The sequence below is a fragment of the Belonocnema kinseyi genome, chromosome 3 (genome assembly GCF_010883055.1).
Source record: "Belonocnema kinseyi isolate 2016_QV_RU_SX_M_011 chromosome 3, B_treatae_v1, whole genome shotgun sequence".
NCBI lineage: Eukaryota > Metazoa > Arthropoda > Insecta > Hymenoptera > Cynipidae > Belonocnema > Belonocnema kinseyi.
Genome location: NC_046659.1, coordinates 102,641,940 through 102,664,499, shown reverse-complemented (window position 1 = coordinate 102,664,499; position 22,560 = coordinate 102,641,940). Strand labels below are relative to the sequence as shown.

At 25.3% G+C, this 22,560-nt stretch overlaps 1 protein-coding gene across 5 annotated transcripts in view; it reads left to right on the top strand.

Annotated features, from left to right (window-relative positions):
- The window catches only part of LOC117169247, a 151,171-nt gene that overhangs the window by 28,489 nt on the left and 100,122 nt on the right, over nucleotides 1-22,560 (top strand). For all 5 annotated transcript variants that reach the window (XM_033355520.1, XM_033355522.1, XM_033355523.1 and 2 more), the window contains exon 2: nucleotides 19,777-19,955. In XM_033355520.1, the coding sequence (XP_033211411.1) occupies nucleotides 19,893-19,955 (63 nt within the window). In that variant the 5' untranslated portion in view covers nucleotides 19,777-19,892. The remainder of the gene's footprint in view (nucleotides 1-19,776; nucleotides 19,956-22,560) is intronic.

The following is a 22,560-nucleotide window of genomic DNA, read 5'->3' as shown; positions in this document are numbered from 1 at the left end:
AATTTATAACTTTGTAAATATGCATTTAACAAAAAAGTTGCAAGAGAACTTTTATGCTTAGAATTATCCATATTTACTAAAAAAAATTTGTCCCATAAAGAAGAACCATTTTTTTCTATTTGTTTAAACAATTGCGTTTTAAACAAAACCTATCCACTTCTCGTAAAATTAACCGTTACCATTGGATTCAGCGGGTCAAAATACATAAGATTAACTAGTTTTTACCTTTTGCCTCTTGAATGCATACGGGAACATTGATCTATTTAGTTGGAAATTAATCTTTTTCGGTAAAAAAATTATCTTTTTTGGTTGAAAATAAAGTTGGCTTTGGTCGAAGTTTAATCTTTTTTATTTGTAAATTCGAACATTGGTTCGAAATTCATATTTGTATCAAATAATTTCAATAATTTGGTTAAAAGTTAAAGTATTTTTTGGAAATTTAGTTATTTTGTTGAAAACTCTTCTCCGCTGCAGAAATTTTAATTATAATATTTTTTAATTGTTCAAATAGCAAATATTATCGTTTTTATTGAAACTCCATCTTTTTGGCAAAATTTCAACTTGGCGGTTTTAAAATTCATTAATATTGTTGAAAATTTATCTTTGAGGGATTAATATTCAACAATTTTATTGCAAATTTAATAATGTTCTTAAAAATTCAACCCATTAGTTAAAATTTTGTACTATTTTATTGATTTTTTTTGTTATTTAAAATATCAACTATTATATTTTGTTTTGATAATTCTTTTTTTTGTTAACAATTTAACTTATCAGTTTGAAAATTCGATTATGTTTTTAAAAATGTATCCAAGCAGATAGAAAAATATAGTATTTCTTTAAAGATACAACTATTTTATTAAAAAATTGATTATTTCGTTTAAAATGTAATTTTTTTGTTGAAAAGTAAATTTAGGTTTTGCTCGATAATTCAACTGTTTTGTTGATAATTTGTCTATTTGAATATAAAATACGTCCTTTGAAAGGAATTATCAATTGGGTTAAAAATGCAAATATTTTGTCGAAAATTAATCTCTTTTGGTTAAAATTATTAAATAAATTTGAAATTGTTCAGTATGTTGATAAAAGAAAATAAAATTTTGGTCTTTGAATATACATAATCACGGAAAATAAAAAATTGGTCTGGAAAATGTGAGGAAATTTTGAGGATTCAGTTTTTCCGCCATATTTAATTTATTTAATCAAGTTTTTTCATTAAATCTACCAAATATTGCATCTATAAAAATATTTGCTTATCAAACAATCAAAATAAATTTTTATTAAATTTAAACTTTTTTCATTTTGGGAAAAATTTGGTATCTCCTAACAGAATGATCGTTTTTGAGATAAAAAGCGCATGATCTTCTTTCTTATTTGATCAATGTTTCCACGGAAAGTCTGCATTACGAAAGCATGGATGCAATCACGCGATGTTTATATGGTCTCACGGCCAGTTATAATGCGCTCGTCGTTCTCAGAGGTTACATACCATTTTTTTCCAAGCACATAAAGAAATATTACAGGTAATTTCTCCAAGTGCAACATTGTAAGGTCACAATTTCTTCAGAGAAAATTACCACTTTCACACCTCTCATTTACATTCGCTCCTTATAAATTAAAGTACTCACATTCGATTACATATTGAAGAGAAAACATTTGCAAAGAGCTTGAAAACATTTTTTGATGGGAAAGAACTTTTGATTTAATTTAGAAAAAGAAATTTAGTAAATGAGTAATCAAAGAATTGAGAATACGGTCACCGAAAATTATAAATCGACGATAAAGCGAAACTTGGAGCTCTTTGCAGTGGAGCCGGTGACGTGCGCAGTGAACGTTTTTCGTAGCACTGCGCACGTGGCACGTTTTATCCGTTGTGCGTCTATTGCATTGACCACCTAGTGCTATTGCTTGCAATTTTATTTTTTTGGAAAGTATTTGCTAGTTTCGAAATTTTCTTCGATTGTTTTGTAATTCTCAGTTTCAATAGTAAAAGTTATTAAATCGCATTAATTTTAACTTCCCATCACATTGCATAAGAAAAGATTTAAAGAGATCATTTTGAAAGTCTTTAACACGGATTTGATTTCAATTAAAATTTTAGGGCTCAAGCGCTCCTAATTTTAAGTACTGTTGGATTGTAAAGACTAATTGTCCAGTCGGTACTATTGGGAATATTAAAATTTAAGGAATGAAATCGAAAATAAGTCAACATTTTAATTTCACTTTAACGTCGAACACTAAAATTTGATCGTTGGATTCATGGCCTTTTAAGTATCCAAGAATTTCTTAGCTAAAATATTGAATCCTTTTCTTGATTATTATCCTTCTTAATAAAATATAAGTTATGCCTGTGAATGTTGAATAATAAAAAATATCGTTGATATTATTCAACAATTTTTAAATCGTGGTTGGCTATTTTTGTTATCAACACGAATTTGAGATATTCTTAGAAAGTCGATCTGAATTTACACTAAAGGCCACGAAAGCCTTCCCTGAAACCGGTGGTGAATCCAAGTTCCAGTGCATTATTGTTTTTTTTTTTTTTTAATAATGTAAAAAACTGTTATGCCTGCCTGTTTGAAAGAAGATATTGCAGGAAAAGGAATTGAAAAATTACATTTAAAATATTGACAATTACGCATTTTCAAAAAAAAAGAATCTGTAAAATTTAAAGGCAATATTTTAATTTTTGCAGAGCTAAAACAATTTGAAAAAACTTTAAATTATTTCAAGTGATATTCCAAAGATTTAGAAGTTTTAAAAAGATTAGAAAAAAGTCTAAAATTTGGAAAGATTTCAAAAAAATGTAGACATAATGTAGATGTTTGAACATTTTGAAATAAAATTTCGAAGCTTTTTAAGAATTTTTCAGGGTGGGAAGGTTATAAAAAGTTTTTCTTAAGATTCCAGGAAAAAGTTTAATTGATTGCTTGTTTGGAAAAATTAATTTCAAGAAAATGTTTTTAAAGACTTTAAAACGTTTCCAATGATTTCCTCAATTTTCAGGAAAGAATGTACAAGATTTTAAAGCAAAATTTTCAATCAAGCAAAACTACAAAATTATAGGAAGTATTTGAATAAGTTTAAAAGATTTTTAGAAGTGTTTGAAAACATACAAATAATAATTTTATACTCAAAAAGATTGCAACAAATTAAAAAAAAGGTAGATTTTGAAAATTTCGAAGGTTTCAAAAGAATAAAAAATTTTTCTTAAGATTTCAGGAAAAAATTTTAAAGTATTTTTTTATTTTAGAGAATTTATTTAAAAATAATATTGACAAAGATATTCAGTTCATATTACCAAGGATTTTAAATAATGTAAAAAAAGATCTAGAAAATTTTTTGTAATTTCACAAAATTTTCTTCAAAATTTAGGGAAAAATCGAATCATTTCAAAAATCAATTATACTTTGAAAAAACAAAAAATAAACTGTTAATACAGTTAAAATTAAGTTCTTTTAAAATGATATTCAGGAATTTTTGAAATTTTGAAGGGATCAAAAATATTTTGAAACTTTTACAGAGTACCGATAATTTATCAAATATTTTTAAATTTTTTCAAACGTCAACAGTTTTTTAATATCTTTAAACTGACAAAAATTTTGTCCAAGTTTTATAAAATCCTCTATAAAAACTTCTTAGAAATTTTCTACATATATTTTCAACTTATCTGAAATTTCAAGAAATCTTTTTAAACTTTCTCGAGATACCTAGGAAAATTATATTTATATGAATTTAATTCAAATAAGCAAAGCAACCCAAAAAATAATTAGTTATTTGACATTTTTATTTATTTTATAATAAATCTTTAGAAAATTCATTTTTTTAAGATTCATATTTTGATTAGAAAACTCATCTTTTAGACTAAAAACTAAAATGCTCGGTTAAAAATTGCTTGTTAGGTCAAAAATTAATTCATCAACTAAAAATTTAACTATTTGGTTGAAAATTAAACATTTTGTTGAATATTTATATTTTCAGATTGGAAATTCAAATGTTTTGTTGGAATTTTTTTTAAGGTTAAAAATTCAACTCAATGGTTGGGAATTAAACTAATTTCTGGAAAATTCATTTTTTTTTTGTTGAAGATGCATTAGTTTAGTTAAAAATTTTATTGTTTGGTTATAAATTAAAATAAATGGGTGAAATTTTTATTTAGGTTAAAAATTAATTTTCCGACAAAAATTTAAACTATTATTGTTCAAAATGAACTATATGCTAATTCTTCATATTTTGGATGAAAAATTCAACTGTTTTATAGACAACAACAAATTGCTTTTAATTGAAAATAAGTTTATGTTGATGAAAATATAACTTGTCTATTTTTAGTTCAAACTCCATCTTTTTACTTTCGAAATTCAACTATTCGATAAAAAATTTATGCAATTTATTGAAATTCGTCTATTTTGAGACACAATCAATATTTTTGGTTGGAAAGTTAATTGTTTGATTATAAATTAATGTATTTTGTTGAAAATTTATATTTTTTAAAATTACATTCCACAGATGAATTATTTTCCTGGAAATTAATTTTATTGTGTTCAATATTCATAATTTTAGTAGAAATTTCATCTGTAAGTTTAAAAATTAAACATGATTGTTGAAAATTCTTTGCTGGGTTAAGAAATTATTCTTTAACTAAAAGATTAACAATTTAGTTGAAATTAAACTACTATGTTAAAACTTCATCTTTTCAGATTGAAAGTTCAATTGTTTCGAAGAAAATTCTTTCATTATTAAATTAAATTGTTTCAATTAGAAATTTTTTTTTAATTAGTTGATTCAATTACAATTTAATTAAAAATCGGATTTTTGAATAAAAATTAAACTATTACATTTTTGGTAAAAATTTATGTGTTTAATTTGAAAATTCAACTATTTGATTAAAAATTTATATAGTTTGTTGAAAATTCCCCTTTTTGTAGAAAATCATTCTTTTCGTATGAAAATTTAACTATTTGGTCAGAAATTTATACATTTAGTTAAAAATTCGTTTTTTTTTCTAGAAATGTAATCTTCTTGGATAAAAAGGAAACTATTTGGTAAAAAATTTATGTATTTTGTTTAGAATTCGTATTTTTCAGTAATAAATAAATCTTATCGGTTTTAATTAAGTTTTCTGAGATTGGCTGCGATATTTTTGGTCAACAATTGACCTTTTTATTTTGCAAATTCAACTATTTGCTTGAAAATTCATCTTTTCAATTAAAAATTCAATTATTCCTTAAAAATCAACTGCTTTCTAGAAAGCTCAGTTTGTTGGCTTGAAAGTTTAATATTTTGGATGCAACTTTTTTTTCTTTATCGACTGACAAATCAGTTTTGATTCCGAATTTAACCATTTTGTTGAAAATTGGTCTTTTTGTTTAATTTAACTCTTTTTAAATAAAAATAAAATTCTTTTCTTCGTTAAAATATGAAGCTTTACTTTTTCTCTTGATAATTTATCCTTTTTCTTTGAAAATGTAACTAACCCTTTTCCAGCACTGTTTGTACCAACAAAATCTGGCTATTTGTACCGAAAATTCGGCACCCACAGCCACAGAATTTTCGGAAAAAATACATCAACTAGCAATTAAAATAAATAAAATTTGTAGCTAATTGCCTTTCACTCGAATTATTTAAGATAAAATAAATATTAAGAAAATAGAATTTGGGAAATGAATATTCATGTGCATCAATCAATTAAGGTGAAAAGAGGAAAGCATAGTTATTTGATAAAGCAGTGATAATGTAATTTGTTGTAAGTTCCCTTTTTCTAACGGATTGATCTTGATCTTATTGCATGCGATAATCGATCTTAGCAAGGAAACAGTAACTCAGTCCTAGAATTGAGAACTGTAATATAAATTCTGTCTTGGGTTGCCTTCATAATGCCAAGGTCGTGTTCCCGATTGTCCTGAGTTGATCTTATTTAGTACACGTTGCCTGATTAATATCTTCAAAGGGGAATCAAGCCGCTGCGTTGCATGAAGGGTCCGAGAAATGCTGGCCCTAATTAATTTTACAAAACCTCGAAATTTCGTTTTATTTAGTTTTTTTTTTATATACCTGCTGGTCATCTACTGATTACACTATCTAGATTGAGATCAACAAGATCGGCAATTAATAAATCATCAAATCTTCAGAAAGTTCTAGATCTTCAGAAAGGAGTGAAGAAATGTTAGGGTGGCGCTTAACCATCAAAAGATCAATTTTCCATAATGGTAGGGTGGACCGGGGCACTTTGTCACATTGGCTTTATTTAAAGAAGTAATAACTAGCGAACAGCGCTAGTCATTTCCAAAACGTGTCTGTGTATGTTGACTCTTGCTATTTTAAAAGTGTAGCGATCGCATAAGCAGCGCTGACAGAAAATCAAGTTGAATATTTTCTTCTGCAGTAAGTTAAATTTTACTCTCTGCGTTTTTAAGAACTGTAGATTAAGCATATTTTTCAGGAATATAGGTACTTTATATTTTCTTAAATGTGTACTTTTAAAAAAATATTTTACCTAAACAAAGTTTGGGCAACACTTTTTATGCAATTAAATTCGATGTGACAATAAGCCCCGGTCCAATTGAAGCTGAGGGTTTACTTGAAAGTTTGGCATATCACTATTTGTTCTTCTTAGTGACCACGAAAATTTGGAGTGTCTTTTTGATAAAAATGTATTTAAAATTTTCGTTGATCGAATTCACTTGAAATGAAGCAGGTTCTATACTTGAAGTTGCAGAATCTCTCGGGGACGAGATATGCTGTTTTTATAGGAAATTAGGCGATACGTATTTTTGCGTTTTGTGAAAAAAAAATTTTGTACGGATTATACTAAAAGTCGATTTTCTAAAAAAAAACCACATTTACATTGTTTACAAATTTTTCGTTAAATTTGTATTTTCATGAGGAAAATATTTGGTGAGTTTTATGCGGGCTAAATAACTTTTTTCGTTAGAAAATTATTTTTATCAAATCCAATTTTCAAATTTATTGCCGAAGCAATTTAAGTTACAACAATAATTCTAAGAGAAGAAATTGTTTGACTATAAAATTGTTTAATTAATATATATTTAAATATATGTCACATTTATCCAGATATTTTTCAATAATTTACAAAAACTTCGTTTGAATTTCAGTTTAAAAAATAAATAATACCTGGGCCCACATTTTCAGATTTTTATTATCCGTTTATTTATACAGACTGTCGGTTGTAGATAATTTAAGAGTCCAATCGTGTTTAGCAGTTTTGCCCATGAAAGCAGCTTTGATATCACCTTTATAAATTTCCATCTTCCACATGTGACATTTTTGTATTCCCGGGATTTTTGAAAAAATTTTAAATCTTGTGTAGAAAGTAAAATTAGTATAACAGCAGGAAAGTAATTTTAAACTTCAGTCACGAAACTTTTAGCATCGCTGATGGCTTCCAAGTGTGGATTCCTTAGATTGTAATCAGTAGCAACATAGCCCACGTAAAACTCACTGGAAGTTTTCCTTATACGAACATATATTTTTCTTAAATATTGAAGAAAAATGGCTGGTATTTCCATAAGCCAAGAGAGAAGAGAATTTTTTTGCTTATTCAAATTAAATTTTTGTATTTTTCTTGGAAATGGTGCAGGATATCAAAAAGGAGTAAAAGAATTTTTTGTTGAACTCTCTTAAATGTACAAAATACTTTTTTAAATATTTTTTCGTATCTATTGTTGTTTTCGAGAAAAATTCGGGAATTCGATTTTATAAAAAAAAATCTCCTGGCCACAAAATCAACAAAAAATTGACAAAAAATATGAGTGTGTTTTTTTGTTGAGAAAATGGACTTTTAGTATTTTCAGAAAAACCAACGCAATTTTGTTAATTTTTCAATACTTTTAACATTTTCTCGTGAATTTCGAAAGAAGACGATAAAATCTATCAGATTCTGAAAAGAAATCTAAATTATCTTAATTAGGTCAAAAGTTATATGAGTTTAAAGTACATTTTTATTTTAAGAAAAAATTCAAATACACCTAAATCCGTAAAAAAAAATTTTTCACAAATCGCATAAATATTACCATTGACAAAGAAATAAAAGGTTTCAAAGAGCACTTTGAAGGATTGGTACAACAATATTATTTATTAAAAATTAAACTAACTTTTTCTCAAGTAACGAAAAATTATAAGAAACCCTCGAATTAGTACCACTCTGGGTCTCACAACCTGAATCAAACTTCAATAGCAAATCCTATGTGTTCTTATTTTAAAGATGGGGCTCATATTATTTTTATTTATTGTTTTTTTATTAAAATTTATTATTGGTTCATACCGATGTTTAAAGAGCAAAACGTATTTTTTTAAGGATTTAGCTTACTATCAAATTTAATATTGCTCTTATCTCACAGAAAATAATTTTATTATTCTTTTTATCAGGGGCCGTACTTGACAATTTTTTTGGATAGATATCCTTTTTGGTTGCAAATTTAACTGTTTTGTTAAAAATTCGTCTTTTCTGGTCAAAAATGCAGCTCTTATCGTAGAGAATTAAACTTTTGTTTAAAATTCATATTTTGTTGCTAATAAGTAAACTGAAATCTTTTTTGGTTTAAAACTATTTTTTCTACAAATTTGTCTTTTTCATTTAAAAGTTCATCTTTCGTATTGCCTAGAAAATTAAAATTTTGTTTAAAGTTCCTATTTTTGTTTTGAAAATTCAATTAAAATATATTTAAATGAAAATAAAACTATTTGTTTTGAAAATTTCATTTAAAAATTCACCTATTTTAGAAGAATTTTAATTTTTCTTGGGGTCTTGGACAAAAATATAACTTTTTCGTTTAAAAATTTAACAATCTTGTTAAGAAATTCTACTTTTCGGTAAAAAAATGTAAATATTTAGCAGAAAATTACCTTATTGTTTTTACTTTTCTAGTTTTGATTTTAGAAAGTGAACTAAAATCTTCTTTGGATAAAAATCTAACTATTCTTTACAAAAAATTTTAATTCATCTGTTGAAGAAGAAATTTTATCTTTCTTAAACAAAAATGCAACTGTCCGGTTGAAAATTCAACCACTTTTTTAAAAGTTTGTCTTTTTGATTTTAAAATTCACCTGCTCTACCAGAAATTACATCTTCCTTGGATAAAAATGCAACTATCTTGTTGATAATTCAACAATTTTGTTGAAAAATCATACTTTTTCGTTAAGAATTCTGCTGTTTTGTTAAAAATGTATCTTTTGTTTGAATTAATTATTTTAGTGTTAAAACAAGGACTGACTTCTTTTCTGAATAAAAATGTAACTTTTTTTGAAATTTCTTTTAAAATACAAAATTACTCTGGTTTAAGAGAGATTTGATCTTTTTTATAAAAATGAAACTGTTTGCTTAAAAATTAAAATAATTTGTTAAAAATATAACTATTTCGTAAAAAGTTTATATTTTGTTGTTGAAAAATGAACTGCAATCTTTTTCTGGATAAAAGTTCAACATTAAAAATTTGTTTTTTGTTTTTTATTAAAAATTCATCTGTTTTAATACAAATTTAATCTTTCTTTGATAAAAACAAAACTACTTGAAAAAGAATCCAACTATTTTATTAAAAATTCATCCTTTTTAGTTTGAAAAAATCGTCTTTTTGTATTAAATATCCCATTTTTTTCGTAGAAACTTATTTCTTTTTTAAAAATTCATATTTTTATAATGCAAAATTAACAGAATTTTTTTTTAACAGAAAATTGCACTAGTTTTTTGAAGTTTTATCTTTTTGTTTTAAAAATTTATTTGTATTGGTAGAAATATAATTTTTTTCAGACCATGTAACTTTTTGATTAAAAATTCTTCTTCTTTGCTTCAATTTTAAGTAGTTTGTTTGAAAGATTTCGTTTAATTTTGCTTGAAAATTTAACTGCTTATTCGAAAAGTTCCTTTTCTTAGTTTAAACTTCATTTTTTTAAATTTTCCATTTATTTTGAATTGATCTTTTTTGGTTGAAAATTCTCATTTTTTAGTAAAAAATAATTTTCTTGGTATAAAATTAATTTTTTAACTTTATTGTTTTCTTTAATTGATCTTTTTTTGTTGAAGATTCTTATTTTTTAATCAAAAAAATCATTTTCTTGATTTGTAATTTCATGTTTGTTGGGTAAAAGTGAATGAGTTTCGTGGAAAATTAATTTTCTTCTGAAGTCATATTTTGGTTTAAAAATTCAAATTTTGTAGAGAAAACTTGTCTTTTGGCTTGAAGGTTCAATAATTTAGATGAAATTTTATTTCTGTCTTAAGTAAAAATCTTTATTTGTTTAAAATTCGTCTTTTTGATTTAAATATAAACTATGACACTTTTTTGGTACGAAATTAGCTCTTTCGGTTAAAAATTAAACAATTATGTACAAATTTTAATTATTCCGTTGAAAATTCAAGTATTTTGTTAAAAAGTCATCTTTTGAAGTAGAAAAGCCATTTTTTTTTGTTTAAAATAAATTAATTATAGTCAAAAATTTTAATTTGTATCGTAAAACTGTTTTATTCCGTTTATAAAATATTCTATATTAAAAATATTACAAAATTAAAATGCTGGTACTTGAATATTAATGATGAAGGAAAATGAAAAATTAGTCAAGAAAAAATCAGGGAATTTTGAAAATAAAGTTTTCTGACACTCTCTCTTATTCTACTAGCAATAACTAGCAAAACATTTCTGGAAAATAAAAATTACGTGCAGTAAGAGGGGGGGGGGATTTTTACCGTTAAAGTGTTAAAGTTATCCTATTCCAAAACAGAATACGAAAAAAAAGATATCTAGTTTTGACAGTATACAGTAGATAATCGCTTTAAAAGCACAAATATACCTAAAATAATTATTTATAATTTTAAGTTATTAACAGATATAGTGTCCTAACTATTAATTAAATTAAAATAATTGTTTTACGTATGCTAGTATTTTAAATTAATGATTGTCTACTACAGGATCATTAGTTATTGTAGTATTTATTATCATTGGTACTTTCATTTAAAGGTATAAAAACTGAAATTTAAATTAAAACAGTCAAGGAGGAACCATTTTAGGTTTTTAACTTTTAAAATTAACGTTAAGATTTTTTTGAATAAAACGCTCAATAATTGACGCATATAAAATAGAAGCTTGTGACACTTTTAAGTAAACAATTTTAAATTAAATGCCGTTAAGTTGTGAAATTACCAAATTTATAATACTATAAGTTGTACAGTTTGAAGATTCTAATTTTTTTAATCCAAGTCATCATATTCAATTCAAAAACAATAAATGCTGAAAGATTTTATATTTTTGTACTGATAACTTTTTAAATTAGAATATAAATTTATTTTATTTTAAGTCGTAAAAATTAACAATTGTTCAATTATTATTAATTTATCAAAACTTGTGTTTTTTTTAAACTTTTTAAAGCTATTTTATGAAAATTGTTGTATTATCGTTAAACATTGCAAAATCCTTAAAACGCTTCCAATTTTGTTAACTCCTAAATATTTATGAAAATTATGCAAAATTTTTCTAAAGTTATCTAAAAATCCTTCAAAATTAAAAAAATTGCCTTCAAATCTTACAGATTCTTTTTTGACAATTTTGAAAATCTTTTCACTAAAAAAAAGATTCCCTTAAAATGAATTATTCAGAATAAAAATCATTTTCAATTTTCTTCGTAAACTTGAATAATTTTTTTGTCCCTTTGAAGCCTTTTAAATGCTCCCAAACCTTCCAAATTTTTTCTCTAAAATCTTCAAAAATCTAAAAATAAAATTTAAATCCTGTGAGATTTTAAACTATTTTCAAGTCATCACAAAACCGTTATATATCTTTTTAACTCACTCAATTTTTTCTAAATTGATAATTAGTTATTTTTATTTATTCGTTATCATTTTTTTTCTTTTTTTATGATCATTCCAAATATTCTCTTAAAATTAATTTTTTCAAAATGAAACATCATTTGCAATTTTTACAGGAATTTCGAGCTTTTGTTTTTATTATCTTAAAACATTTTAAAATCGTTCAATGGCATCAAAAAATTCTATTTTAATCTTCACACTTTTATAATTTGTTTTAAATTCTTAAAAATCTTTTTAAGTTTTTAATCAAGTTGTAACATTTTCAAAATTTCTAAATATCTCTTTACCCTTAGAGTACGGAATATAAAAATGTTACGTTCCGTTCAGGCATGGGTTAGCCTAACCTGTAAACTTTGAGCGACTGTATATTAGGCTGTAATTCGTTAATTGAAAACATTTTTTAAATCAATCGGAAATATACTCAGGAATACGATGGTTTCATTAGACTTGTGGTATTGTTTTATTTAATAAAGGTTTATTTGAAAATATAAACAATTCTCAAAAAAATGTCAGTGGGATATTTTTTTGGTGCAAATATTAAAAAATTTGATGTGGGGAAACAGTTTTTTGAGCCTATAAAATATCTTATCTGCTTGACTTTAAAATATATTTCTATCCATCAATTCACATTTTTTATTTTCAAAGAAATTTTCATTTCCAATCGTGATGCATTCATTTGGAACAATCAGTCATACATTTAATGTAAAATGTTTTGTTTTTCTTCTTCAATTAATATTTATTTCATTCATTCAAAGAAATATTTCCCTCTAACCAGTAGATCGTACTTTTGAATACTACTAGTGAAATTAAATTAACTCATATAAAATCAAATGCAATCGTCGGCAAAGATTCACCTTTTTTCAAATCGAATGGCCCCTCGGGGAAATTAACTAAATTTTTTCTTTCGATTAAAGTGAATATTGCTCTTATCCAAAAGATAGAGCGCAGGTTGTTTTTTGGATTAAAGTGATTTTATTATTGATTGATATTGTATTATTGATTGTAAATTAAAATTATTATCCAATTTGTAAAATGTCATTAAACCAAAGCGTCTTTTGATTAATGTTTGAAATATTAAAATTGTCTATTGTTCTTTTTGATTGAATTAAGTATTGCTTTAATCCTAAAGAGAGGACTTCTATTATTTTTTTTATTGTAAAGTGTCCTTGATTTGTACCAATGTTTTTTAAGTATAAAATGTGCTATTTATTTTTTATCAAAGCTTATATTTGATTAATCATTTAAGTTGTGAAACGTACGATTGCGAATTTCAATTAAACTAAATATTTCTCTTATCTTCTTTTTTTTTTTATTCGAACGCTTTTATTGATTGATGCTTCTGTACGTGTGAAATATATGATTGATTTGAACACTGGTTTTTCCCAAAGAGAGGCTGTTTGTTCATCGTACATTATAATAAAATCATACTTTTGCTGAGTTGTTAATGTCAGAAGACCATTTTTTAATTGTACATTGAGACTTTTAATAAGACTGAAAAAAATATTTTTCTCTGATTTTCCATTTCATGTGATTTGTTGCGTAAGAAGGTTAATTAGTTCGAAATTTTGCTTTTTATAGTCTTTTGGAAAAATAAATTTATAATTAAAAAAACACGTGATCAGATTAAAGACCCCCCCCCCCCTTTAGGCTCACGTTATTTATATATGCTAATTAAGGATTATGGATTTGTGGAATTAGGCTAATTGTATGTTAAAAATATTAAAAGATTACGATTGTGATCTTTAAATATTAATGATCAGGGAAAATAAAAATTTGGTGTCCCTGAACAATTTTTCATTTTCCCTGATCATTAATATTTGCTATAAATTTTAACACTTCTATAGTGTCAGAAAATTTTGAAAAATCTTTCACAAAATTTTGAAATTTCTTTTACAAAATTATCATGGCGATTTGTTTATGGGGATGCTAAAAAATTTATATTAAAGTATGTCAACTAAATTTTAAAGAAAATCAAATTACAGAGCCTCGTATTACTACCAATACTGTGTTGAAAATTCTTTTTAAAAAAATATCTATTTCATTAAAATGTAGGGATACTTTTTTTCTTGAATAGAATTTGCCTTCTCATTTTTCTTTCCTCCTTTTTATTTTTGTCCAAAGTAAAGATAAATAATTTTCTTTTCTTCTTTTTTTCTTTTTTAGGGAGAAGGGAGGGGGAGACTTCTTTTCTTTTTATTTTCCAGATTCCAATGGGAACATTTTGTAGTGGTTGTCCAAATTTGGTCTTTGGGTTCTTGATTATATTTTCAAGAATTTTTTTTTTTCATGAAAATTAGTCTTTCGTTACAAAATTAATCTGCTTGGTTCAAAATTTCATCTCTTTTGATAGATTAGTCATGGGTAGAAAATTCATCTGTTTGACTTCAAAATTCAACAATAGAGTAAACATTTTTTTCTTGGGTTAAAATTCGGCTTCTTGGTTTCAAAATGTATCTCTTTGATTAAAAAAATACAATTTTTTGATTAAATAAAACTATGAAAACTTCAAATCAAACTCTTTTGTTGGTTGAAATAATGTCGAATATTATATTTTTCGTTGAGAATTCATCTTATTTGGTTGGCCTTCGTGGCTTGAAAATACAGCAATTCTGTGAAAACTTTTTTTTATTGTTTCAAAACTCGAAATCTTCGTTTCAAAATTGATCGCTTCTGGTAAAAAAATCTAATTTATTTTGGTTGAAAGCTTAATTATTTTGTGGAAAATTAACTTGATTTGGTTGGGGACTCGGCTACTTTGTTGAACATTCTTTTTTCTTTTATTTTTTGGTTGGATGCAACTGTGCTTGATTTAAAATTAAAATATCCTTTGGCTGAAATAATATCTGAAACTAATTTCTTTTTAAATTTGTCTATTATGTTTTAAAATTCAAGAATTTTTGTTTTAAATTTTAACTATATTATTTGGTTAGAAAGTTTTTTTGTTTTGTTTTGTTAAAAATTCAATTTTTCGATTAGAAAATGCAACTTTTTTTGTAGAAAATTCGTCTTTTTGGTTTAAAAATTTATCAATTAAGTGGATTTTTTTCATCCTTGGTTTAAAATTCGGCTTTGTCATTTCAAGATTAATCTCTTTTAATAACAAAAAATAAAATTTGATTTGGTTGAAAATTCAACTATTTTGATAGACAATTACTTTGCTTTGGTTCAGGATTCATCTATTTTCTTGAAAATTTGTCTTCTTTGGTTCAATTCAATTATGAATGCAACTATGAATTTAACTGCATATTTTAGTTGAACGTGCAAATTTTTAGTTTTTTAATAGACAATAAACACTTTTGTTAAAGGTTCAACTCTTTTTTTTGTGAAAAAAATGTCTGAAGAATGTTCAGCTATTTTTTTTTTAATTTGTCTTTTCCGACTGAAAATGTAACTACTTGGTTGAAATTTGATCTACTTTGTTAAAAATTCAGTTGATAGGTGAAAAACTTATAATTTTAGGTAAAAATTCATCACTTCGTTTGAAGATTAACTATTTTGTTTCAGATTTATTTATTTATTTTTTTGAGAAATTGTTCAAATATTTTGTTAGAAAATTGAACTGTTTGGTTGATAATTAACTTTTTTGTTAGAAATTCAACACTTTTAATAAAAACTTGTCTTTTTGGTTTGAAAGTGGTTGAAAATTCAATTTTTTTTTTGAAAAATAACTTTTTTGGTTCAAATTAATACTTTCGGTAAGAAATGTCAACCATTTCATAACAAATTCAGTTTCGGTTTAGAAATGCGGCTATTTCGTTTCGAAATTTACCTCTTTTATTTAAAAAATCTTTTTTTTTTAGTTGAATTCAACTGTGTTAAATTTAAAATTAATCTTTTTTTGTTGAAATAATATCAACTATTATATTTTTCGTTGAGAATTCATTATAGTTGGCCTTCTTCGATCGAAAATGCAACAATTCTGGGTAACTTTTTTTTTTTGTTTCAAAATTCGACATTTTAGTTTAAAAATGTTTAGTAAAAAGTTCTAATTTATTTTGGTAAAAAATTCAACTCTTTTTTTTAAATAACTTTTTTGCTTAAAATCATTATTTTCGGTAAGGGAATTTAACCATATCTTTGAAAATTCATTTTGTTCTTCAAAATTTAGTTATTTTGGTGAAAAATCCAAATTTGGTTGAAAATAAACTTTTTTATTAAAAATTCGTTCTTTTGGTTTGAAAATTAATTTTTTCCGGTAAAAAAGTTTCATATTTTTTGATTAAAAATGTGACTGAAAAATATTACTTTAGCTAATGCCTATTTGTTTTTAAATATACCAATCTTCTCCAAAATAAAAAAATAAAATAATCGTAGTTTCGCAAATTCTGTATTTTGCAGTTTTGAACTGCGGCGACATTATTTTTGCATGCAGTCTGGCAGGGACGTACAGCTGTTGAGATTGATTTAATTCTCGTAAATGTTTTGGAATAGAAGACCATGCTATTCATTCAGAATGCACACATGGCTGTTCCATCAATTAACTTCAAGTGACATTTACCTCTGCAGGTTTACTTGAACACTGATTGGTGAAGCGAGGAAATACACATAACGTACACGCGACATGCAATTTTATGCATGCGCCAGGTCGTGCAACAACTTTCAGACCGAGGTCAAGTAAACAGTCTGAATAGCTGCATAATAATTATACTATGTCTCAAAGTGTCTAACAATTTATCATCAATAAATGCAATCCAAACAAATAAATTATAATAGTGGGAAGATGGTCGTGGGGGCTAAAGCGTAGGCTTTGGACCCACTCCGTCGGCTTTCGGGTTCGATTCCCGCCTTGCACTCTCTGTGGAAGAGCCTCGGCGGCCCATGCGGTGAACACTAGCCTAGCAAGGCTAGTGTTCATCTCCGGAGAGTCGTGGGACCGGTACCTCTACAGAAAAAGGTTTTTTCTCTAAGTACTTAAATCTGTTGCTCTTGGTGGTTCGGAACCCACCTTAAACTGTAGGTCCCCTTTCCCCTACCAAGTAAGTGTGTGGGGAGTGTGTGAAGGAATATAAAGAAGAAAGTGAAAGATAAATGTAAAACCTTTAGGGGACACATTAAAAGCATCCATTCCAAAAAATAAATTATATCCTGAAAATTTCAGACAAATTTTCACACCTTTACAAAATTGAGGGTCCGGATGCAATAACTGGACGAGCGCTCGAAGACAATAAAAAGTATTGAATAAGCGTCTCGTGATATCGAAATTTTTAAATTAAAAAATGTTAATCCAATTATAAAAGAGCACCTGATGTCATTTTCGATTAATTCTCGAAACATCTCGAAATAACTCGAAATAACTCGAAACAATTAAAAACTCTTGTGGTTGGATAACCCTGGTTCTTGATTGGATGATTTTTTCTTTTTTTTCCACTTAAAAAATTCTACAAACTTCAACTTTATGCGAAATGTAAGGTTATCTTAATAATATATTTAATAAAAATAATTAATGTAAAAAATTTGTTTAGCATTTTGATAAACAAAATGTAATTAGCGGATTTTTGAAGATTTTGAAAATAAAGAAACTTTTTTAATAATTTTAAAAGGTTTCAAGATAATAAAAAATGTCATAAAATTTGCGGGGAAATGTAAACTGATGTTTGTGTTCGAAAAAAATTTTCAAGAGAAAGTTCACGAAGATTGCAAAAGATTTTTATTCGTTTTCTAAAATTTCGAGATAGAATAGGAAAGATTTTCAAGCAAAATCTTTCCATTAGCAAGATTACAAAGATTTATAAAAAATCCAAGTAAGTGTAAGAAGTTTCGAAATTATAAACGATTCAAAATTAATTTAAAATTTTTAAATATTTCAGAAACATGGTTCAAAATTTATATTCTTTAAACTGATTTTTTATTTTTAAAAATAATTTCAATCGAATATATATATTAAATTAAGGCAATTTTTGTAATTTTTCGAAATTTTCAGAAAATTTTTGGAAAAATATGAATAATTTAAAAATATATTTAAAAGGTTTTAAAGTTTTGGAAATAGTTAAAAAAATAATTGCAAACTTAAAAATATTTTAAGATTTTTTGAAGAAAATGTAAATTTTGGAATATTCCAAACAACATTTCGAAGCTTTTCACAAAGTTTAAAAGTCTTCAAGATAATAAAAAAAACTTTCTAAAATTCCTGGGTAAATTTAAACTGATTTTTTATTTTTAAAAAAAATCTGAAGAGAAAATTGAGAAAATTTTCCAAATATTTCAACCTATTTTCTAAAATTTTGAAAATGAATTGGAAAAATCCTGAAGCCAAATGTTTTAATTAGGAAGATTACAAAAATTTATTTTAAAAAAGTAAAAGGTTTCACGATAATCAAAAATGTTATCATATATTATGGAATAATTTAAACTGATTTTGTATTTTGAAAAATAAATTTTTAAGTAATTAAAAAAATTTTAAGCATTTAAAAGGACTTCCAAAATTGTCAAAAGAGAATCTGTAAGATTTGAAGGCAAGTATTTTAATTTTTCAGAAGTTCAAGAAAAATTTTGGACGAATTCGAAAATTATTTAAAGATATTTAGTAGGTTTTTAAAGTTTTAAAAATGATTAAAAAATGATCTTAAGTTGAAACAGATTTCTTTTTAAGAAGTTTAAAATGTTCCAAGAAAATAAAAAGCTTTCTTGAGACTCCTGGAATAGTTATTTTGAAACATTGATTTTGAAGAAAATTTGAAAAAATTTCAAAATATTATTATAATTTCAAAATATATCTACAAGTTTCGACAATTTTCCGCCATGTCATTCTCTAAAAAACCCATATTTTAAAGAACCTAATTTTCCAATTTTAAAATTAGGATATCACGATACGCTTGGACAGTATTTTTAGCGTTTCCGAGCGCTTGTCTCCTTATTGAATCCTGAACCCTCAATTTCACGCCTTCATAATATTTTTACACATTTACAAAAGCTTAACACTTTTAGAAAAATTGTCAAACCCACACAAAAAATTACTATTTATTGAAAGTGAAATGTTTGTAAGAAATATTCATAATCTAAAGAGATCTTGAAAGGGCAATTAAATATTTAATGAAGACCTTTCCTTGAAGGAAATTTACGACCATTGTTATATTGTCAAGCATCGAGGGCTCCTCTATAATTTTCCCCTATTTGCCCGTCATCAATTAAGCTGACATCCCACACACTTTTTATTTGCATTTTACTTTCTTGTCGCTAAATATAGAAATTTTTGTAAAAAATACTGAAATAATCTAGATATCGCGTTTGTCAATCTGAAATGGTTATCTTATGAAATTTATCATTTATTGTATGGCTATTAAGTTGCTGAATCAATACAAAACAAGTTTGATTAAAAATTATTATTCGATTTTGAGAAAATGAAGATGGAATTTTTTCACTCGAGGGGTACTTTTTTCAATTTGTTACTGATAAAAAATCCAATTTCCCATTTGAAAAAATTTTTTGTTTAATTTGCAGCTATTAACTCACTGAACTGATACAAAAAAAGATTGATTAAAAAATATTATGAGGCTTCGAGGAAATATGAGATTTGGACAACGATATAAAATCCAATTTTAAAATAAAGTTAAAAAAATGTATTTTCTAGCAATTGAATTGTCGAATTTTTACAACATAATTATGATTGATAAATATTATTATACATTGAAGAAATGGAGGGGAACATTTTGTTTTCTCGCGAGGATTGGGGGGGGGGGCACGTTTTTTAATTTTTAACGTGTAATGAAATATCCAATTTTTAATTTAAAAAAATTGAAAATTCTGTTTCTAGATATTGAATTTCTGAATTGTTACAAAAAAAGTTTGAATCAAAAATTTCATCAGGCTTCGAGAAAATGAAGGAGAACTTTTCTTGCTTGAGTAGAACGATGTATTAGATTTTTTGGGATCTTTTTGGAGGCAATACTGCCCTTCAACTAATGAATCAAAATTTAGAATAAATTAATAAATAATACTAATAATAATATTAATGATTTTCTGTTTTTCAGGGAAACGCGAGGGTGGGGGGAGCTGTAGTCCAATCGAAGAGTGGCCGGCTGAAGTGGGGGGACCTTTGAGGCCCCTCAACGAATTTATCAACAACGGGGCCTCAGGGGGTGTCAATATGACCCCTGATGATCCAGCTCCGGATGAAGAGTTTGCTCTGGCAGTCACCCAAAAATCGCAAGTGAGTTGAACACTAACCAATAAAATTAAAGAAATTTAAATGAGATTAGAATCAAATTTAAAATCCTATTCAACGTCCAATAATTAAATTAATGTGCAGAATTCCTGAAAATAAAACCAAGAATCCAACGACCAAATTTGGTGAACCACCATAAAATGTTCGTATTGAAATTCGAAAAAAGATAACAATTTTTTCTAAAAAACAAAATAAAAAAATTTCTTTTTTGGATAAAAATAAACAAGAGGAAAGTAAAATAAGACGGCAACCAACCAAATCCCCTTCCTTCTCTTTTTTTATTTCTTTCGTCTTTTATTTTTATTATCATCAAACCACAATAAAAAAACATTTGTAAAAAATAATCATAACGTTTCGGCACTCATACAGCACCCTTATCAGGACAAAAAAAGAAATAAAGATAGAAAAAAAATTATATTTTTCCTGCCTGTTTCGGGTTTTTTAAAATATTTTTTTTCATTTTTTTATGTTGTTATTTTTTTTGTCTTGATAAGGGTGCTGTATGAATTCCGAAACGTTGGTGATTTTTTTTACAATTGATTGTTTATTGCGATTTAATAATAATAAAAATAAAAAAGACCAAATAAATAAAAAATAAAGAAAATCTATCTCAGTGGGTACCAGTACACAATGGACAATGCGAGTTTTCTCATAGTGTTTATTCAAATAAATTCCTAACCGATTTTGAAATTTTATTCAAAATACTCAACATGAAATTGTTAAGAAACGTGAGCTAATTTTTTTGTTCTTGCTTTCAACAATATATAAACAATTACCGACGGAAAATTGACCTTTTAAATAATATAATTTTTTATCTCTGAAAAAATTATATAAGTATATCAAATATTCATCAAAATCAATTAGCATGGAATTAATTATTCCGAAAATTTTACTTAACATTTGATTTCATTTTGATAAACAATGTATTTCAACAAATAGTTAAAAAATTCCGTGCATCGGTTTCTTCAAGAATAAAATTGATTTATACTAAGCGACCATTGTAATTTATCATTATAATGCTATTTAACAATGAAAACGTGTTTTTAATTATCAATTGTTTTTATAAAGATTTTTATAAACAAGTTTTTAAAGAAATTTACATTTTTTTGGATTTGCTTATTTTAAATTTCTTTTTATTGTTCGAAGGAAATTGTATTTTGATTTTTCAATAAGTAGATTAACAAATGATTATTAATAGTTTTTGTTAATAACAAATTTGATGAAAAAACTTTCGCAAATAAATAAAAATCTTTTAGTACAAAATATTGTTGGTTTCAGATCATTATTAATGCAAACTAATTAAAATTAAAATATACCTATAATTAAAATTATGATTGTTGTAAACCAAATTTATAAACAAACAATAATTTCTGAAATGTCAAAGAAATTAATCAGGATTTTTAAATATAAAATTATAAAAACCAATCTTCTAATACTTCGTGAAGTAAATTAATAAATAAACGAAAATTATTGTAATTTATAACACATTTTATAAACAAATGCCCATCTTGGATATTTTCTTGGAGAAAAATTTTTAAAAAGAAATGTTGTTTGTATTAAGTTACCATTGATAGAAAATAATAAAAATATGCCAATAATTGAAATAGTGATTTTTATAAACAAATATAATAAGCAAATATTCAGAATAGCCATTGTAATGTAATTAATCGTTTTTTTATATGAGCTTCTGAAAACAATATTCTTCTAATATTTTGAGAAGTAGATTAATAGATAATTAAAAATTATTATAATTAGTAATATATTTTATAAACAAATGCCCATATTTAAGAAAAAAGTCTACTATTACAAAATACTGTTGCTTCGAGATCACCAGTAATAAAAAATAATGTAAATATGCATATAATTAAGATTGTGATTGTTGTAAACAAATACATGAAACGAATATTCAGATTTGGCATTGTAAAGTAATGAATCGTGGTTTTTATATGAGATTCTAAAATCACTATTCTTTTGATATTTTGAGAAGTAGATTAACAGACAATTAAAAATTATTATAATTAATATGTAACAATTTTTATAAGCAAATTCACATATTGAACATTCTCTTAAAGAAAAAATCTTGTATTACAAAATATTGTTGCTCTCAGGTCGCCAATAATAACAAATAATGTAAACATGCCTATGATAAAATTGTGATTGTTGTAAACAAATTCATAAATCAATATTGATTTTTCGAATTCTAAAGTAATTAAACGGGATTTTCTTCAATAAAATTTTAAAAACCGATATTTTATCTCCTAATATTGGAAGAAGTTAATAAATAGATAATCAAGAACTATTACAGTAAATGATAAATTTTATAAACAAATCCCCAACTTTGATATTTTATCAGAGAAAAAAAATGTCTAGCGAAGTATTGTTTGTATTAGATTACCAGTGAAATACAATAATGAAAATATGCCAATAATTAAGATTTTGATTATTGTAAATAAATTAATAAACAATATTTAAAATTAGTATTTTGAATTAATTAATTGTGGAGTTTTATATAAAATTCTGAAAGGAATATTCCTCTAATATTTTGGGGAGTAGATTGAAATATAATTAAAGCTTATTATCGTTAATCAAA